Source organism: Mesoplodon mirus (assembly GCF_964341445.2).
Source record: "Mesoplodon mirus genome assembly, chromosome: 7".
Taxonomy (NCBI): Eukaryota; Metazoa; Chordata; class Mammalia; order Artiodactyla; family Ziphiidae; genus Mesoplodon; species Mesoplodon mirus.
The window spans coordinates 28,083,704-28,106,218 of record NC_138983.1 but is presented as its reverse complement, the minus strand read 5'-3'; the positions used below and the strand labels follow the sequence as shown (position 1 = coordinate 28,106,218).

Below are 22,515 nucleotides of genomic sequence, written 5' to 3'. Positions count from 1 at the left end.
CACTTTAACATTTATGATATCATTTAAATTTCACAATAATTATTATCCCCCTTTCATATATGAGGAAACTGAGTATCAGTGATACTAAATAGCTTACCCCAAACCACACAGTGAGTACTTTGAAGAGCTAGGACTGGAAGCCAGGTCAGTCTGAGTCCAGATTCTGAGATGCCAATTAGGAAGCTATCTCATCTCTCTTAATAAGCATTCAAAAGCATTTATCAAATGAATCAATGAATATAAAAATGAGAAAGTAACTTATTATTTATCTATATAATTGACTCTCAGGTATTCTCAAGTAATATAACAGGAGAGAATACAGTGAACAAAGTTTAGCAATGGAAGCTACAGATTTAAATCTTGATAGTAAAATCACAAAATCAAAAATCTGTGTTCTGAGCATATGAATATTACAGTATTATTTTGTCTGCTCAGTTGATCCTCTCGCCTCTAATTCACAGAATGGCCCAATTAGAGACATTGTCAAAAAAGAATGGACCATGACAAACAGATGATAACAATTCAATCAAAAGACCTGTCAGTTAGTTGCATTCAGATGGATAAAATTATGCGCAATTGAAATGATTATATGTACTACAACGTAATTATTCTTAAATAACAATTTAATATAAAATTACTTATTTTTCATAAATATTTGCAGAGATTATTCATTATCAAAGGACGATACTTGGTATTTATCTTTTAAAAAACAAAAAAGGTTGTAAGATAGCACATGTCATAGTTTAGCTAACTCTGTAATCCAATTTTGAAACATGAAAACTAAGGATGGCTTGTGTTTGCAGAAAGAAAATAAAATGCTGTTAGAAAGTAGAAATTCAGGTCCCTTATTTGATCACCTAAGTTATAAACTTTATAAAATAGAAAATAAAAATAGTAACAACAAACCTCATGATCAATAAAATTTCCACAACCATAGTCAGATTTTCACTAGTGACTTGGCAGGGAAATGCTTCATGATACGTCATGAAAATCATGGACTGTTTGTATATATTTTTATATTCTTAGTGTCCAACAAATTTGGGGGCAGAAAAAAAGGTACTTAAATGAATGTTCAAAGATTGAATAAATACAATCTGGACAAGAATCAAAGGTGTTTGTTACAGTGCAATTGATAAACTTGAAATATTGGAAACTGCCTAATTGTTCAATAACAGTAGAATGATTGAGTAAATTATGGTAATATTTTAGCCATAAAAACCAAATGGAAAATTTATAACTGAAAAAAGTACAATAATAGACATTAAGAACTCAACATATGGATTTAGCAACAGATTAGAAAAAGTTGACGAGAGAATTAATAAACTGAGAGACAGGTCAAGAGAAAATATCTACACTAAAGCACAAGGAGACAAAAAGTAAAAAATACAAAATGAAGCATAAGAGACATAGGATTTACAGTTTTTTTAAAAGTTCTAATATACATGTCATTAGTATTCCTTCAGAGAAGAGAGAGAAAAAATGCAGCTGAAACAATATTTGAAGAAATAACACAGTAAGCCACTGATTCGAGTCCTAAAATTCCCAAGTATTATAAACACAAAATAACAATAACACCAAAAACTACTAAGGAAAATCATAGCAAAACCCAAATATACAAAGAGAAAACCTTAAAGTCAGTCATAGGAAAACAACGTATTGCCTTCAAAGGAGCAATGAGATTGATACATGACTTCTCAATTGGAAAAAAAAAAATAGAAGCCAAAGATAATAGAACAATATCTTCAATGTGTTGTGAAAAAAAAGCTGACAACCTAGAATTTCACACCCAGTAAAAATATGAATATGAAAATATGGAAGTGACAGATAGATATTTTAAGACAAATAAAAATGGAAAGAATATATGACCAGCAGACCCACACCTAAGGAGATTTTAAAGGATGTTCTTTAAAGAGAAGGAAAATGATTCCTGATGGAATTCCAGAGATACAGAAAGAAATAGAGATGAAAAGAAGGGTAAAATGTGGCTAAGTCTAAATAAATATTGATTAAGAAAATAATAGGGCTTCCCTGGTGGCGCAGTGGTTGAGAGTCCGCCTGCCGATGCAGGGGACGTGGGTTCGTGCCCCAGTCCGGGAAGATCCCACGTGCCGCGAAGCGGCTGGGCCCGTGAGCCATGGCCGCTGAGCCTGCGCGTCCGAAGCCTGTGCTCCGCAACGGGAGAGGCCACAACAGTGAGAGGCCTGCGTACCGAAAAAAAAAAAAAAAAAGAAAAGAAAATAATAATTATGATTTTTTTATAGAGTTTGAAACACTTACAGAATTAAAACATACCCCAGTATCCAGTCAGAAAGTATATAAATGGAGTTTAGAAAGAGTTCTAAGGTCTTTGTATTGTCTGAGAAGAGGTAAAAACACTAATTTATATTAGATGATGATAAGTCAAGAAAACATGTATAATCTCTAGAACAACCAGTAAAAGAATAGTAAAGAAAGTATAACTACCAAGATAATTGGGAGGAAGGGAATGAAATAAGGAAAGTACTCAATAAATCCAAGAAAAGGCAAAAATAAAAGAGAAAACAGAATATAGAATAGATGGAACACATAGAAATCAAATAGTAACATGTTAGATTTAAATCCCAAAATATCAGTAGTTAGGTTATATAGGTAAATGGACTAAATACTTCAATTAAAAGACATGGATTGTTATACTGCAATAAAAAACCTATATGTTTTCAATATAAAGATAAAATTTGAAAATTAAAGGATACAATAATATATCAAGCAAACACTGACCAAAAAACTGGGGTCATTATATTTAATTTGAGACAAAACCAAAATAAACTTTAAGTTAAGAAAAAGGAGGAATTCCTAGGGATAAAGAGGAACATTCCATAATAACATAAGGTTTAATTCATCAAAAAGATGTAACAATTCTAAAATTGCATGCACCTAATAAACAGCCTCAAATTATAGAAAATAAAAATTCATAAAACTAATAGAAAGAGAAATAGACAAATCCACAATTATAGTAGAAGACTTTAACCATATTTCTCTAAAATATCAGTAAGTACATCCAAGAATTGAAAACGCATTTATCAAACTTGACCTAATAGATAGAACACTGTGCCCCCAAATTGCAGAATACATATTCTTTGTAAATACATATGGATCACTTATAAAAACTGTCCAAATATTGGGTAGTCCATAAAGCAAATCTCAACAAATGTCAGAGCTGAAATCATACCAAAAATGTTCTTCAACCACAGTGAAATTAATCTAGATGTCAATAATACACATACCAACCAGAAGTGTTTCATATATTTGGACATTAAGAAATATACTTCCAAAATTCATGGATCAAAAATTATAACAAAATGGAAAAGATAACAAAAATATAACATTAAAATTGGTGGAATGAAGCTAAAGCCATGCTTAGAGGTAAATTTATATCCTTAAAAGTATATATCAGAAAAGAAGAAAGGCTGAAAACCATCAGTGAAAATAGGCCTTGCAGAGGGTAGGATTTTAGGTAGGAAAAATGAGATAAGGGCATTTTGGTCAAGCAAACCAGCATGAGCCAAGTACAGTCATCCTGGGCCTGGATAAGTACAAGGGAGGTTCTGAGACAAGAAAACAGTGCGGTGCATCTGACAGTTGATGCTCTGTAGGGAACTTAACTTAGTAGGGAACTGGTAAAGGCTGAAGAATTGTGAGTCTGTGAGTGAGATGTTCAGTCATACTTCAAAAGCATATCACCAGGGAGGAGTGTTCAGGCTGAACTACTTTCTCCCTATAATATACTCATCACCCTCCCTTTATTGTAGTGATTTGTTTAATATCTCTCTTCTCTGTTAGACTCTGTAGGGGAAGTTCTGTGAGGTGAGAAAGTGTACCTGTATTTTCAGTATTGTATGCCCTGTGCCTAGGATAGTGCTTAGAATATAGAAAATGCTCAATAAATATCTGTACACTAATAAAGGATGAAAGAAAAGAGTGATGTAGAAATCAGTTAGAAAAACCACTGTAATAGGCTCAGTTTTGGACTGACACATGTGTAGGTCCTATAGGGCTATGGTCATCCAGAAGACAGTGAGGGTCTTAAAATGTATATATGAATGCTCAGACTAGCTCCCTCTCTGTTTTCTTATTTCCATTAATCACACTACTTCATTCATGCATCCATTCAGTCATCCATTCAACAACCTTTTATTGATTATCTACTATGTACAAGATATGTTCTGGCTCTGGAGGTACAGATGTGAATTAAAAAAAGTTCCTGCTGAAATGGAGTTTACATTCTAATGGGACAACACAGACAGTAAATAAAAATGTATAGGGCAGGTAGTAAAAATGCCTTGAAGAAAAATAAAGCAGGGAAAGAGAGTGACAGAGTGTAAGCACGCTCGGCAAGTCTGAAAGAAGCCAGGCTGGCTGGAGCAGAGGAAGGGAGGGGAGAATGGTGTTCAGGGAGATGGCATGGGCCTTGTAAAGTAGGACCATGTAGCATATAGTAAAGACTTTGCTCTCACTCTAAGGGAAATAAAAAGCCATTGGCGTATTTGGAGTTGAGGACTCCCATGATATGACTTATTAATATGAAGGTGTCCCTCTGGCCATTACGTGGAGAATGGATTGTAGGGGGACAAGGGTAGAAGGAGACAGACAAGTTAGGAAGCTAACCTATGGGTTACTTTGACTGCTTGAACTCTGTTCTCATCCAATTCCACATACTATAAGCTAATAATACCTCCACCACCCGTCTCCTCCTTGACCATCCACATTACTCAAATTTAGAACTTTGTTACCTACTAGTTTCACTATGATAATACTAGACAGACATTCTAGTTTGGGGGCTATGAGTTTGAAGAATGTAGGAGCAGAGTTTCCTATTCATACCTTGAATAGCTTTATAGACAATATTGAATAAAACAGGAAGATAAGTAGAACATTTTTTTAAATGGAAATTAAGCAGCATAGTTGAAGGTTTGGGTACCTCATGGCAGTGAGAACAAAAATTCATCATAAAATGCTTATTTGAAAGCCTTTGATAATTTCTGAATTAATACACATTTATGGATATAAATCTAATCCTTTGGAATGCTTGATTTTGACTTTGTTTCAAAAAAAGCAGGTGCAATTAGATTATTTGTTCACTTTAATTCACAGAGACATGTGGGAATTAATTTTTAAATATACCAAAATGCAAACAGGTAACAATATCAGCCAAAATCAGGCTGTTAACTTTTCTAATTAAAAAAAAATATTATAAGCATACCTCTGCATCTCTGGAACACACAATAATTTCATGTTCTTAAATGCAACACCATACTCTTGTATATAGTATAAAAGAGCTAAAAGCTAATGCTTAAAGCTGAGCATTTCAACAGTGAGGAACAGTAATATAACCTAATATGAGATTTTATTCCTGGGAAGCTTAATTGGATTTAGTGAATATCAAAGGCAATTAGTATATTTACATTTGCCTTTATTGGTAAGAGTTCTAGAAATAAGAATTTGAGTGTGGCAATTTAAACAGTCCCCTTTCCTTAAAAAGACAGAGTTTGCTATTATCAAAACCGATTCGTGCATTCACTGTCTCTACAAAAATTGTGTTGATATGTGATAAACAACATTAGAAGAATGTTCTAATCAAATAAGATGGTTACAGATTACCATCAACTATATGCAAAACTACACAAATGATTTAATAGAGTAATAAATCGTATGCTATTGACTACTCAAGAAAATCAGAATATGACTTTCAATTTTTAATATTTTTTTACAAATTATAATTATATAGACATGATCATTATTTGTCTGCTTAAAGAATTTCTCATTACTATTAAGTTACCTTTCTCTGAAAAGCAGAAGACTAGTTCTGTTAGTGAGCGCATCTCAAACCTCTCACTAAGAGGGAAAAACCCTGAATGTGGTAAAAAGCATGTCACTTCTTTCAAGCTTTATTTCTTCTATTCTATCAAGGGGGGAAAAAGCCTTAAAAAAATTGACCAATGCAGTATAATTTGGATTTATATTCTATATTGGAAGGGTAAATATAATAAAGTGAGTACCAAATGCTCAGGGTTTATTCCATGCCGATTGCAGCCAGACTTAATTATAGTAGAAGGATGGATTTTATAGCAGTTGTAAAAATGTAAATAGGCTTTAAAACTGATTCAGGAATTACATTTTATAGATGAAGCTTTGATTTTAATTTAAACAATTCTCTTAGGGTATAATAAACATTCAGAATGTTCTGCTTTCATTATGATTGAGATAGTAGTGATACTTTAGGAAACCCTGGGACAGAAACACCTGTTTCTTATCAAATTACTTTTCCTAATGATTATAATAATTTTATGCACTAGATTAACTTTAAAATGTAAATATTACAATATTTTAAAGTTTAAATTATTAGAAACATCTTAAAAGTAGCAGTGGAATATGTGCACCAAATATGGCATATTCTTACCTATTTTAGTCTAAGTATTCCTATAAAGCATCTACATTAAAAATGCTTTTCATAACATATGTTGATTTTTGTCCTATTGCAAACATAATATTCAATTATTAAAATTTTAAAAATAAACAATAAATAAAAATTTTAAACTCAATAACAACTGTTAATGTTTTGATATATTTCCTTCAGGTGACCTGCCCATCTGGTTAGTTATCTATCTTTCTTTACCTTTTTCTATATCAAGCTACAAAAACACTAAACATATTTTATTACTTGCTTTTTTATTAGTATCAAAACTCATGAGACATTAAAGTACATTTTTAATGAAAAAAATCAAAGAACTTTTAAATATATGTTCTCTTTGGGAAGAGTGAAGTACATGCCAAGTTGAGTCGTGAAGAGAAATGTCAATATGATCCGTGGCAGCTGCTTACTTCCCTGGGAAGGAAGGGGCTGGTTAGGAGTACAGTAGCTAGCAAACCCCTCAGCGCTCGACAGTCACTAGTGGGAAAAGAACAAAGGCCTTTCCAATGCAACTAACACAGATGTGCCCAAAGGCAAACTGTCAGAAACAGTTAAGATGACAGCTACTCACAGTTCATTATTTCCTTCTCACAGGTCACTGGGTGACAAGCTGGGTCATTGTGCTTTGTCGGCTGTCCCAGTCCTTCCCCACCCCCTATTCAATTTAAATAAGGGTAAAGCGCTCCATCGGATAAACTAATGTAAACAAACACATTCCAGACACTTAAAGATGCCAGAATATGGCATTTATTTTATTTCGGACCAAACTTTTAGATTTAAATGTACACACAACTCACTTTATCCAAGTAAGAAGAGAACCACATTTCTTCATCTCACTGATAGAGGAAGCAAAAACATTTTACACAAACAAAAAATATAACCTATCATGTACTAAGAATCCTACATGAAAGACCTAACACAGTAAAGAATTTTCCTTTCTCTTCAATGGAAAAAAGAATTTCTCCACATTAAAAAAAAAAAAAAGATAAACAATTAGATGCTTTCTACAAGTGTTTTAAATATATTAAATGAAATGATTCTGTAGATGACCTGGTTTGTGATGATTGCTGTAGGGTTTTTTTAAGGATATAATTCAAAGTAGTACACCAATCAAAATGGCAATAGTTTAGTCAAATCTTTTATGATGTAATACACATAAAATTTTAGTAATGACTTAATATGGCTACTCAATATGATGACATTCTGTTATGAAATTAATACAATAAAAATTACTAGGAACGAGGACTAAAACAGTGGTTAAAAGCATTGTCTATAGATGCAAGTGGATATGGGTTCAAATCCCATCTCCCCTACTAACTAGCTGTATGACTGGACACATCTTGAAACCACTCTGAGCCTCAGTGGCTACATCTTTATGGTTTATAAGAGCATCTCCACCATCAGGTTATCATGACAATAAGTAAATTGATCTATCACATCATTACAAGAATAAGTAAGTACTTAGAATAGCAGTTGGCATATGGTAAGTATTCAACAAATGACAGCTATTACCTGTCACCAAATTTAGTATATACAAAGCTGAACTGAACCACCATTCAAGGTGTGAAATACCTTGGTTAATCATGACAACTTATATTCATATTATTAGAAAGAGGATTTAAAAAATCTCAAATCCGATCAAGTGCAAGCCTCTAAATCAGTAAATCTAGACTACTGAGTTCACTAAGAAATCAGAAGTTCAGTCTCCCTTAATATTTTCAACCTCTTATTTAGTCATCACTGAAAGCTGCATATACTGATTTATATTTTATCATTCCCTTTCTAAACTGTTCCACCTTATTTAAAGGTTCCTTTCTAAGATATCCAGTCAAAATAATAGGCCCAGTTTGAAAGGCTAAAGATCTGGAATAATCATTAAGAAAAGAACATGAATGGTCAGGCAGAACAATATAGAGGTGAAGAATAAAACTTAAGGTGCAGATAGGCCTGCCTTAAATTACTAGCTGGAAGGCCTTAGCCAAGTAAGTTAATCTCTCTGTGCCTAAATTTCCTTATCAGTAATACAGAGATTAATACCTCTGTTTTACATACTGTAACGGGAGCAGGACACTACGGGGCCTTCCTGTGACAGACCCCTCCCTCCACATCCTCTTGCTTCAGTTCTTCTCTGAAGTACCTAGATGATAGTATCTGATGCACATTTCCTGAGTTGTTTTTTGTTTTGCAGATGCCAAAACCCCCACCAAATGGAAGATATTAACTTCCTGATAACCATGAGCATGTAGCTCCCAGACCTACTGAAGCCTGAGGATTGATAATATGACACAGCCCTGTTACCTCACCATCAACCAATCAGAGAATTGTGCACAAGCTGATCACATACCCTGCAACTCCCTTCCCTCACCTGGCCTTTAAAAATGTTTTCCTGAAACCCATTGGGTGTTTTGAGCACTAGCTGCCCTGGACTCCTTGCTTGGTGCCCTGCAATAAATACTGCATTTTCCTTCACCAAAACCCGGTGTCAGTAGATTGGCTTTACTGCATGCAGGCAAGTGGACCCAGTTTCTCACAGGTTATTGGAAAATAATGCACATAAAGCACTTCAGCAAAGTCAGTATATGTTATTAATAATCAAATGTTATCTTTCCTTTTCACTTGTTACCTGCCAGTAGCTACCTATCTCTGTGTCTTTCCCCAAATTTGGCTACTTCTGATTCTCTCCTTCCTTGGCTACTTCTAAAGAAGTACATACATTTATATCTTCATATCTTTGTATTCAATTATATATTCTTTTTTTCAGACTATATGCTCATTAATGTTTTCCCTGGTATTCTAAAATTCTATTTCTTTTTCCAATTTTCACAACTCATATCATTTCACATTATTTCTTTATTTCTTGCAGTGTTTTTATTCTTTATTTCATAAAATTATCATTAATAAAAGCAAGACAATGTGAAGCCTTCTTTTAAAGCTGTGATAATATAATGCACTGATTCTCTTATATTTGGAAAGCATGCAAACCTAACAAGACAACCTAAGGTTCAAAGCAGTCAAAATGTCAAGTTCAGTACCATGTCCTAATTTTGTCCAACAACTCCTTCCAAAATGGGAGGAAAGTAATTGCTCTAAGTACTAACTCTTTCCTCAAAATAACTTTATTAAGGAACAGAAAGAGAAGGAGAGAAACTGAAATTACACCTATTGTGGTAAATTGTGTGGGTGGAGAGAATGCAGGTAAATCCCTGTGGCTTTAAGAGAAAAAAAGAAGGCTGGAAAAGTTGCTGTAGCCTGAGACACAAACCCTGAGGAAACCTCACTAAGAAAAGGGCCCTGGGAAATTTCTTATTAAATAAAATCCAAAATAGATTTACCAGTCAATTTCCATTGACTAAAAAATCACAAATCAATACAACCCCCATTAAAAACTCTTTTCTACCCCTACTTGTTTTCAGAACATTTTCACAACTCTACCTATTGAGCGCTTACTACATTCCTGAAATTTAAAGACATTTAATTCTAACAACTCAAACAGTATTGTGATATGTTAACTGATATTAACAGCTTTGTTTGTTTTGGGATTTTTTTTTGCCTCACGTTTCCTAATACTATATTCTTTTCTCCAAAGTTCCATCATCAGATTACATTGCTTCAGGGAAGATAACAACAGAATACATTAGAAAAATCTCTAAACTACCCAAAGCCCTCAACCCTCAAAAAAATAGATAAATAAATAAAAATTAAAATTAAAAAAATTCCAGTCTGGGGAAGTCATAGGGAAGTAGATGGATTATCACTGGGGTTCCGGCACAGTGACCCACCAGCGCCAGCATGCGACAAACACAAAAGTCCCATATAGATTTCAGAAATTTGAGAGCAGGAGGAAACTGTGCCTCTTAGAACAGAACCCTGGAAAATGACAAGCCCCCAGCATTCTTTCAAGGATAGAGTACAAATGGCTGCCGAGTGAGCCTAGAGAGATAGGTCAACAACGACCTCATGAAACCGTATTTGAGTTCCTCAGCTACCCCAGTGTTTTACATGAAAACTTCAAAGACTGCTCCCAAGGGACTTATATTCTAGTGACCTGGCCTGGCTGCATAGCTGCGGCCTTGTGATTGTGTTGTGGAGCATCAGAGAGTTGAGAACCTTATGTACGACTGAAAAACAAGTATCGGGGGTGGAAGACCTGGAACTCTGGTTTTCATACAGGTCCAGGACACCCCCATACTATAATACAGTAAGATACTAAATTTGTTGTTTTGTTTCTGCCCTATCTTACTCAAAACAACAAAATCGAAGGATTTAAGGGATAAATAATTTAGAGAGAAAATAAATTGAAGAGTCACTTTTGTTATTAGGAAAAAAATATTCCCCTCCTATCAAAATCTGAAGCAGGAATATGTAACTTAAGAATATAAGATAGCTTTTTGTTGAAATAAAAAGTTATATTGCACACTTTAAACTTACACAATGTTATATGTCAACTATATCTCAATAAAGATAAAAAAATTTTTTTAAAGAAATTTAGAGCCTTTTTTCTCTTTTTTCATGCAATTGACATTTTTATGTACCATTAGAATATTTAAACTTAGGAATTATCTTGAACTTTACTGAGTATGATAAGAACTGTATTAATCCTTTAAGAGTATTTCAATCAATAGTTAATTTCAAACAATTGTATATTAAAATTACAGTTTATAAAGTCACTTTGTGATTTACAACACCAAGCCCAACAAAATAATAAGAGGAATAAACTTTAGTTTTCCAGTTAAATAAAGAGAATCAGAGAAATAATTTTCATTTTCCAACCAAGGATGATCTTCAGTTGGTTAGCAAAATCATTGATGTTAGTTTTATTCCAGTAATGTAACTATGTCAATTTGTTAAATTATCACTACTTAAGACCATCTACTGTGCACGTATCCCCAGGTCTAAACATAATATTCTCATTGTGGAACATAGAAAGGATTGTCTATGAGTGTGCCCTTCTTTAAGACCTTTTGGTATTCTCCAATTAGATATATGCTCAGTACTACCTTACCCTAATTATGTTATTCCAGAATATTTTACTGAGATCCCAAGATAGCAACCCTTCCTAAGTATACTTATAAACAATACTGTACAACAATCTTCAATGAAATACACATAAATGTCACCTCTCTTCATCAAATGTGACCCGAAAACTACTGTGCTTGAAAGCCAAAGGGCTTTTGAGATATTTCAATAATCTTCAAGAAATCAATCTTACGTGAAACTGAAGGAAAACATCGAATGTCATTGAGCAATAAAGCTCCATTCTGTCAGTGCCCTACCTCTGAGCAGAAGCCTTAGGATGTTTCTCTTCCAGTTTCTTCACCAGTGCCACTGTCAGCTCCCCTGTCTCCCCAAGAGAACCTTCTGGCATTAAGTGGGTCTCTGAAGGCTCTGGCAGCTGCTTCAGACCAGGGATACTGGCACTTTTTTGCAGAACCTAATAAATGAAATATAGGAATAATGTAGCTAATTTTCACTGAGCGGAAGTATCTAAACTATATATGCCAAAAATTTAACATTGCACTTTTCATGGTTCCTTCAGCCTTCTTCATCCAGCACTTAAACCATTGGTATGTGGCCAGAACAAAAGAAGGCAGTCCTAAGAAAAGCTAGTGTGTCACCATCTATTTAATAAAATAATGTTTATATAAATATACATAGAAATGTTTATATAAATATAAATGTGCAAATAGATGTTTATATAACATGTATTAAATATCAATAACCCTAATTTGTGAATTCGTTTTTGCCTCCTGAAAACAACCCAAACATTTTTTCTCTTTTCAAAATACATCGTAGAGATCTATTTCTGTCTTGCCTCTGGCTCACTACACTGACCTCTTCTGCTAAGCTGCTGCCATCTTCCTGATGAGCTGTGGTCCAGGCACCATGGTGAAGGTGATACTCTGTCTGGATCACATCATGTGCATTTAGCTCCTCTAGGTAGGTCAGAACAAACTGAGGATAAGCCTGTAGGAAAGGAAAAAAAAATTGAAAGTAGTATCAGCCTTATAAGCAACAGCAAAAACTCTATACAACTGGAATGATGGGAGGATAAATTAGATTACTAGGAAAAAGGTCTGGCTAATGAGCTTTATACTTTATTGTCAATTTCAGATCAAAATCAAGCCAAATAACTTTCATATGAAGATTTCTAATTTGTTGTTTGATCTGCTCAAGTTTAACTAGGTTGCTAAATATTCAAGCCTTCTTATATACTGATAACAATGTCTAACATTTATTGAGTTATTTCCACATAAAAGGTATTATTGTAAACACATTATGTACGTGTAACTTGCAATTGCTCTATTTTTTGGGAATATTCAATTCTGCCACAGAAGACAAGAAAACAAATAGGATGAATGAGATTCATTAGCTGCATTAAGCATAGATAAGTAAATTAGTAACCTGAGAAGTGTCAGACAGAAAGTGATTAGAGCATATGTCTATGAACATAGATAGAAAGGGGTAGAAAGACAAGATAGTCATGACTTACCAAATAACAAGCAAAACAACAAATATTTATGATACACTACATATAAATTAAGCACATGAGACACAATAATCATGAGATCTTTAACTGGCCACCCATTGCTGACTCTCATTTTGGATCCTCTGCTGGATAAAATTCACAGCTGCCCATAGGCTACCTGGGAAGCACAGCTTTGGCCAAGTGTACTTGCAACCAGCTCTGTCCTGGAGCAAGTGTGCATCATTACTTCACACACATTTCATCTGTTAGACCCTCTTGCTCAAATTTCAACTCTGGTCCTTGTAACCACATCAGCAGCAGGGAAGGGTGATGCAACACAGAAAGAGGATAAGTAGATACTGCAGAGATTCAGGTAATGTGGCCCTTCAACCCATTGCACTTTAAGCATGTTAATCTAACCCATCTCTCTTCCCATACATTTTATTTTGTGTTTTAAATTGATTTAATAAATTGTGATCTGAATATTTTAATTTGGTCTGTGCACCTTTCTGTTCCATGAACTCAAGGATAGCCTATCTAGGAGCATACTTGGAGTTTACCATTGCATCAGAGTAATTTCCTACATAACAACATATTTACATTTTAATCCTTACAACAGCCCTTTGAAATAGGTATGACTATTGTGCTCATTTTAAAGACGAGGAAACAAACACAGGGAGGTTAAAGCAACTTGCCCCTCCAGCTTGTTTACTAGTTAATCCTAGATATGCTGCCTCAAGTATTATATAAACTTCTTTTTTAAAGTGTGGAACTAAAGTTTTAACAAAAAATATGGGGAGGTGTCCAGTGGATAATTAAAGAGTACTAAGGTCCTTATATTATTCTAGAAAAAGAGATATTAAATAACTTTAAACTTTGTTAGAAAATGTATAACTAAAGATGAATGTTCTAAAATTAGGTTGTGGTAATGGATACAAAACCCTGTGAATATACTGAAAAATATTGAACGGCACACTTCAAACAGGTGAATTGTATGGTATGTTAATTACATTTCAATAAAGCAATTTTTTAATGTAAGAGATTCAATAAAAAAATAGAAATACACAGTATACCTGATGAAGAAGTAGAGGAAAAAAAGAGGGAGGGGATTCAGAAAAAGTCAGGAAGAAAGGTAAAAAATACAAATTAAAAGCACAGTAAATAGAAATTTTTGTTGAATTAATCAATAAATGACTAACAGAATTTTAATATGCATTCCCTTTGACTTAACAAACACACACATACATACATTGCTCATTGCAGCATGGTTCTTACTTGTCTGTGTATCATCAGGAAAACTTTAAGAGATAAAGTAGATGTGGATGTCAATATGGAGAGATGGCCACAATATGTTATTGAATGGAAAAGATAGGTCACAAAGTTTTACATATAATATATATAATTTACTTATACACATATACATACATAATTAGATTTAATATATATGATTACATATAATATATATAATTAATCAGAAACAATTAATGATAATCTTTGAGGAACAGGTTAAAGAGGTACTTTTGCTTATTCAGTTCTGAATTATTGGAGGGTTTTTTCATAACTAACATATACTACTTTTATTATTTAAGCAGAAACCCTACTATACATAGAAATATATGCATAATTTCTGAGAATATACTCAAAAACCTGCTACTAGTGTATAACTCTGAGAAATAGGATTAAAGTTTGAGAGAAAGAGACTTTACTTCTAATGAGTATATTTTTTCAAATATTAATTTCTATATGTGCATTTATTCTTTTATTAAAAAATACTTTTTAAAAAGGCCCAATTTAAAATAGTGTCTTCACTGTATATACTACTCAGATAATCTTGGAAAGAGATTTTTGAAACACTAAGCTAACCCAAAAACATTACAAAGAGAAGTTTACCTAAAAAAATTAGGATTCTTATTTTACCTTGAAGGCTGTGTCACATCTATTTCATTATATTATTTTCTCTTGTGTCAGTTCTTATTGTCTTAGAAATATCCAAGACAATTCAGCAGAAGTGAATATGATGGGCAAAGGGAAATAGATTATTTTACATTGGTACTACAGTAAAGTATCAAAGCCAAAATTCAGCAACAAAGATCACAGTATTTTCAATATGAGAGGGAACATGAGTAGTAGGATATAATATTGAATATATTCCAACCCCTTATATTGTGATGCTATTTTCATGTTTCACATCCTCTAATAGAGGTAAAGACATTTTACCTAAGTTTACTTTTGAGGTGTATTGCCCTCTTACTGGAAAGAATGTGTACCTAGAACATGGGGAAATTTAATATATACCCAATGAGATGGATAAAGAAGGGCCCAAAAGGTAGAGCCATGATGTGTCTAACATTCTGACAGACATAGCAGAAGTAGAGGCTAAAGAAGAAAAAAAAAAAAAAACACTCATGGGCTTTGCTTCCTAGAGTTGACAGTCTAGCAAAGGTGGCAGACATACACAAGTAACACGATGCATTTGGAAACATTTATGAGTTGTTCTAGCATTTTCCCTTTGGAATCATTCTAGACCCTAGGTGATGGCTATTCAAACATTTTGATACCATGGTTCTTTATTATTCTCTACTCCAAGACCAAGTTATCTTGCTCTCTAACTAGGTACCTACTAGTTCAATCATCAGACCACCAGTATAAACAACTCCTTCCTCCAAAATCTGGAATTGTAATCTTGTCTTCTAGGAAGTTAACAGCCTAATCTTTTGACTTTTCCTCCCTTCTAGTGCATCTGCACATCACCCTAACTTGACCTTTAATGTACTAACCCTCATTATGTTCCAAGTCCATCAGCCCTTTGGGCTTCACTGCATTCTTCTCATTCTAATCCACTTTTTACCACCTCAAGATAAATTGTAATAAAATACATCTTTGATTACAACATTCCCACTTCAAAAACTTTAAATAGTACCCCCAGTACATATTGATTAACATCCTACAGTCCTATTATTGTTGCAAATTCTAGCTGTGCTATTTATCAGCTTTAGGATTGTAAGTTCCACTTCCTTGAGGGAGAAGTGTCCTATTGAAGACTGCATAAGAACTGGCTCAGAATTTCACACTGACCAAAATTCAGCCTCAGGATACAATAGCAAGTCTCTAGCTGCTAAAAAGGATCCCATTCATTTATGAGATTTTTTTCAAGCTAATAGGGTTGGGGAATCATCTTTATCACTCCCAAGATATTCCCTCCATGTACATAAGAAAGGCCACAAATTCGACCTAACTTGGGGCTCCACAGGAATATTTATGTCCTCATTGGAAATATAGTGGTAGGTCAGCAGACTGTCACCTGGAATGCTGTATTTATTTATTTATTTAATTTTTATTGGAGTATAGTTGATTTACAATGTTGTGTTAGTTTCTGCTGTACAGCAAAGTGAATCAGTTATACATATACATATATCCACTCTTATTTAGATTCTTTTCCCTTATAGGTCGTTACAGAGTATTGAGTAGAGTTTCCTGTGCTATACAGTAGGCCCTTATTAGTTATCTATTTTATATAGAGTAGTGTGTATATGTCAATCTCAATCTCCCAATTTTTCCATCCCCTGCCTCCCCTGGTAACCATAAGTTTGTTTTCTACATCTGTGACTTTATTTCTGTTTTGTAAATAAGTTCATTTGTACCTTTTTTAGATTCCACATATAAGCAGCATCATATGATATTTGTCTTTCTCTGTCTGACTTACTTCACTTAGTATGGTAATCTCTAGGTCCATCCATGTTGCTGCAAATGGCATTATTTTCATTCTTTTATATGGCTAAGTAATATTCCATTGTATATATGTACCACATCTTCTTTACACCTGGAATGTTTTAAATGCTGTCTCCTCTTGGTCAGCACATGATAAGGCATAGTTTTTTAAAGTGTTTCCTTTTTTCCCCTCATTATAAATGCTTTTTATGGAAAACAGAAAATATAGAAAAACTCAAAGAAAATAATTATCCATTCTCCTACCACCTGTCCTTTGTATAAACTTCCAGTTTTGTTTTCCACACACACACTCATATTTGATAAAATATAAATAAATAAATAATGTTGTTTTCTTACCTGATTTTTTTCAAATCACATTACCATTTTCCTTTATCATAAATTATTCTCCATTATTTGTAATGCCAATATATTATCCGTAATAAAGAATACCATAATATATTTATACAGTCTCATTGTTGGTTACTTAACTTGTTTTCGATTTTCACTATTATAAACAATGCTCTAATGAACATCCTGAAAGATACACTACAGTATACACCACTGATTGATTCCTTGGGTTAAGTTGCTGTAAGTGGAATTTCTGAGTCGAAAGAAATAAGTACTTTCTACAGATTTTTTTTTTTTTTTTTTTTTTTATGGCTGTGTTGGCTCTTCGTTTTTGTGTGAGGGCTTTCTCTAGTTGCGGCAAGTGGGGGCCACTCCTCATCGCGGTGCGCAGGCCTCTCACTATCACGGCCTCTCGTTGCGGAGCACAGGCTCCAGAGGCGCAGGCTCAGCAATTGTGGCTCACGGGGCCAGCCGCTCCGTGGCATGTGGGATCCTCCCAGACCAGGGCTCGAACCCGTGTCCCCCGCATTGGCAGGCAGACTCTCAACCACTGCGCCACCAGGGAAGCCCCTTTTCTACAGATTTTGATAAATATTGCCAAACTGACCCTTAGAAATATTGTACCAGTCTCCTAGTTTGCCCTCACTGTTCCTTGCCTCCTGGTATTCATACCCTTGTGTAGTCCCCTCCCACATTATACGAGGATAGGCCTATGTGACCAAAGAAGATGGCAGAAGTGGTATTAGCTTACTTCTGACATTAGGTTATGAGAAAAAGTACAGCTTCCATTTCGTTCTCTTTCTCTCTTGCTCTCTTGGATCACTAGCTGATGTTGTAAACAGCACTATAGAGAAGCCATGTGCCAAGGAACTGAAGCCTCTGGACAACGTAAGTGTGCTTAGAAGCAGATTTTCCAGCCTAGTCAAACCTCAGATAACTGTAGCCTCCATTGACACCTTGACTGCAGCCTCATGAGAGACTCTGAGTTAGAACTACCCAACTAAACCACCCCCAGATTCCACCACAGAAACTGTGAGATAATAAATGTTTGTTGTTTTAAGTTACTATGTTTGGAGGTAATTTGTTACACAGCAGTAGATAACTAATACCAACAAAATACAAAAAAAACCCAAAAATACAAAGAAAGGAATGAGTATGTTTGTTTTCTCACATCTTCATCAACATTGGATATTCCTAGTTTTATATCTCCCCATAATTAATAGGGAGAAAATACTATCCATTGCTTACGTTTATTTAATTCCTAGTGAAGCTGAACTTTTTTATTTGGTTTGGCTCTTTTAATTTTTCTTCTGTCATGTATTTCCTTTTCATGCCTTTTGCTCATTTTTCTATTGACGTGTTTATCCTTTTCTATTGCTATATCAGGCTTATTATATATTAAAAGTATTATCCCATTCTCTGACTTTTATATTGCAAAGATTTTTCCCTGTTTGTCATATTTTCCTATTCACTTTTGCTAATGCTACTTTAGATTTAGAAGGGTTTAAATTTTTTATGTACTCAAAGCCATTAGTCTTTTCCTTTATGGATTCTATCCTTGTTTGCATGCACATAAAGATGTCTACTCACCACTACTCTGGGTTAGATGCTTTAATTCATGGTTTCTTCTAGATATTTTTATGGTTCCATGTTTAAGTTTAAATCTTTAATTTAGCTGAAACCGGTGAATTGTATAAAAAAAGTAATCTGTCTTGTGCAAAGGAATAGAGAAATGGTTAACTTTAAAAATAAAACAAAAGAAAAATAGTATCCAAGTAAATACAACAAAATGCAATACTGTATTTAAATTTGTTCATTATTATTATCATTAATAGTTACAAATGATTGCTTAGCCAGAACTGATATGCCAGTGTCTATCGATAGGCCAGAATCTGTGCCTAATACTTAAAATACTAGTATTATAGCTATATTTTGCAGACAAATAATGTGAAGCTTGGAAAGGTTAAATGACTTGCCTAAGGCCACACAGCAAATAAGTGGTGGAGCCAAGATTACTTATTAATATCCTAACACAGTAATTCTGTCTTTTTTAAATTCTTTTTTTTTTTTTTTTTTTTTTTAAAGAAGATGTTGGGGGTAGGAGTTTATTGATTTATTTATTTATTTTTGCTGTGTTGGGTCTTCGTTTCTGTGCGAGGGCTTTCTCCAGTTGTGGCAAGCGGGGGCCACTCTTCATCGCGGTGCGCAGGCCTCTCACTATCGCGGCCTCTCTTTTTGCGGAGCACAGGCTCCAGACGCGCAGGCTCAGTAGTTGTGGCTCACGGGCCCAGTTGCTCTGCGGCATGTGGGATCTTCCCAGACCAGGGCTCAAACCCGTGTCCCCTGCATTAGCAGGCAGACTCTCAACCACTGCGCCACCAGGGAAGCCCCTTAAATTCTTTTTAATTCTGTCTTTTCTCCACACCCTCTGCAACATTTATTGGTTGTAGATTTTTTTGATGATGGCCATTCTGACTGGTGTGAGATGGTATCTCATTGTAGTTTTGATTTGCATTTCTCTAATGATTAATGATGCTGAGGATTCTTTCATGTGTTTGTTAGCAATATGTATCTTTTTCTTTGGAGAAATGGCTATTTAGGTCTTCTGCCCATTTTTGGATTGGGTTGTTTGGTTTTTTTTAATATTGAGCTGTAGGAGCTGCTTGTAAATTTTGGAGGTTAATCCTTTGTCAGTTGCTTTATTTGCAAGTATTTTCTCCCATTCTGAGAGCTGTCTTTTCATCTTATTTATGGTTTCCTTTGCGGTGCAAAAGCTTTTAAGTTACATTAGGTCCCATTTGTTTATTTTTGTATTTATTTCCATTTCTCTGGGTCAAAAAGGATCTTGCTGTGATTTATGTCATAGAGTGTTCTGCCTATGATTTCCTCTAAGAGTTTGATAGTGTCTGGTCCTACATTTAGGCATTTAATCCATTTTGAGTTTATTTTTGTTTATGGTGTTAGGAAGTGTTCTAATTTCATTCTTTTACATGTAGCTGTCCAGTTTTCCCAACACACTGAAAAGGTTGTCTTTTCTCCATTGTATATTCTTGCCTCCTTTATCAAAAACAAGGTGACCATATGTGCGTGGGTTTATCTCTGGGTTTTCTATCTTGTTCCATTGATCTATATTTCTGTTTTTGTGCCAGTACCATACTGTCTTGATTACTGTAGCTTTGTAGTATAGTCTGAAGTCAGGGAGCCTGATTCCTTCAGCTCCATTTTTCGTTCTCAAGATTGCTTTGGCTATTCAAGGTCTTTAGTGTTTCCATACAAATTGTGAACTTTTTTGTTCTGATTCTGTGAAAAATGCCAGTGGTAGTTTGATAGGGATTGCATTGAATCTGTAGATTGCTTTGGGTAGTAGAATTATTTTCACAAGGTTGATTCTTCCAATCCAAGAACATGTTATATCTCTCTATTTGTATCATCTTTAATTTCTTTCATCAGTGTCTTATAGTTTTCTGCATACAGGTATTTTGTCTCCTTAGGTAGGTTTATTCTTAGGAATTTTATTCTTTTTCTTGCAATGGTAAATGGGAGTGTTTCCTTAATTTCACTTTCAGATTTTTCATCATTAGTGTATAGGAATGCCAGAGATTTCTGTGCATTAATTTTGTATCCTGCTACCTTACCAAATTCATTGATTAGCTCTAGTAGCTTTCTGGTAGCATCTTTAGGATTCTCTATGTATAGTATCATATCATCTGCAAACAGTGACAGCTTTACTTCTTCCTTTCCGATGTGGATTCCTTTTATCTTTTTCTTCTCTAATTTCTGTGGCTAAAACATCCAAAACTATGTTGAATAATAGTGGTGAGAGTGGGCAACCTTGTCTTATTCCTGATCTTAGTGGAAATGGTTTGTTTTTCACCATTGAGGACAATGTTTGCTGTGGGTTTGCCATATATGGTCTTTATTATGTTGATGTAAGTTCCCTCTATGCCTACTTTCTGGAGGGTTTTTATCATAAATGGGTGTTGAATTTTGTTGAAAGCTTTTTCTGCATCTATTGAGATGATCATATGGTTTTTATTCTTCAATATGTTAATATGGTATATCACATTGATTATTGATTTGCATATATTGAAGAATCCTTGCATTCCTGGGATAAACCCTACTTGATGATGGTGTATAATCCTTTTAATGTGCTGTTGGATTCTGTTTGCTAGTATTTTGTTGAGGATTTTTGCATCTATGTTCATCAGTGATATTGGCCTGTAGTTTTCTTTCCTTGTGACATCTTTGCCTGGTTTTGATATCAGGGTGATGGTGGCCTCTTAGAATGAGTTTGCGAGTGTTCCTCTCTCTGCTATATTTTGGAAGAGTTTGAGAAGGACAGGTGTTAGCTCTTCTCTAAATGTTTGATAGAATTCACCTGTGAAGCCATCTGGTCCTGGGCTTTTGTTTGTTGGAAGATTTCTAATCACAGTTTCCATTTCGGTGCTTGTGATTGGTCTGTTTATATTTTCTATTTCTTCCTGGTTCAGTCTCAGAAGGTTGTGCTCTTCTAAGAATTTGTCTGTTTATTCTAGGTTGTCCATTTTTTTGGCATATAGTTGCTTGTAGTAATCTCTCTTGGTCCTTTGTATTTCTGCAGTGTCAGTTGTTACTTCTCTTTTTTCACTTCTAATTCTATTGATTTGTGCCTTCTCCCTTTTTTTCTTGATGAGTCTGGCTAATGGTTTATCAGTTTTGTTTATCTTCTCAAAGAACTAGCATTTGGTTTTATTTGCTATTGTTTCCTTCATTTCTTTTTCACTTATTTCTGATCTGATCTTTATGATTTCTTTCCCCCTGCTAACTTTGGGTTTTTTTTGTTCTTTCTGTAATTGCTTCAGGTGTAAGGCTATGTTGTTTATTTGAGATGTTTCTTGTTTCCTAAGGTAGGATTGTATTGCTATAATCTTCCCTCTTAGACCTGCTTTTGCTGCATCCCATAGGTTTTGGGTCATCTTGTTTTCATTGTCATTTGTTTGTAGGTATTTTTTAACTTCCTCGTTGATTTCTTCAGTGATCTCTTGGTTATTTAGTAGTGTATTATTTAGTCTCCATGTGTTTTTTATTTGTTTTGTTTTTTTACAGTATGGGGGCCTCTCACTGTTGTGGCCTCTCCTGTTGCAGAGCACAGGCTCCGGACACACAGGCTCAGCAGCCATGGCTCATGGGCCTAGCCGCTCCGTGACATGTGGGATCTTCCCGGACCGGGGCATGAACCCGTGTCCCCTGCATCGGAAGGCAGACTCTCAACCACTGCGCCATGAGGGAAGCCCATGTATTTTTTACAGTTTTTTTTTTTCCTGTGATTGATATCTAGTCTCATAGCGTTGTGGTCAGAAAAGATACTTGATATGATTTCAATTTTCTTAAGTTTATCAAGGCTTCATTTGTGACTCAAGATGTGATCTATCCTGGAGAATGTTCCATGAGCACTTGAGTAGAAAGTGTATTCTGTTGTTTTTGGATGGAATGTCCTATAAATATCAATTAAGTCCATCTTGTTTAATGTATCATTTAACTGTTGTGTTTCCTTATTTATTTTCAA

At 34.5% G+C, this 22,515-nt stretch overlaps 1 protein-coding gene across 1 annotated transcript in view; it reads right to left on the bottom strand.

Moving 5' to 3' along the window:
• The window catches only part of DCDC1 (doublecortin domain containing 1), a gene marked incomplete at its 3' end in the record, with an annotated part of 460,818 nt that overhangs the window by 152,524 nt on the left and 285,779 nt on the right, over positions 1-22,515 (bottom strand). Inside the window, 2 exon segments of the mRNA XM_082627300.1 lie at positions 11,722-11,879; positions 12,281-12,412. Of these exon segments, the coding sequence (XP_082483426.1) occupies positions 11,722-11,879; positions 12,281-12,412 (290 nt within the window).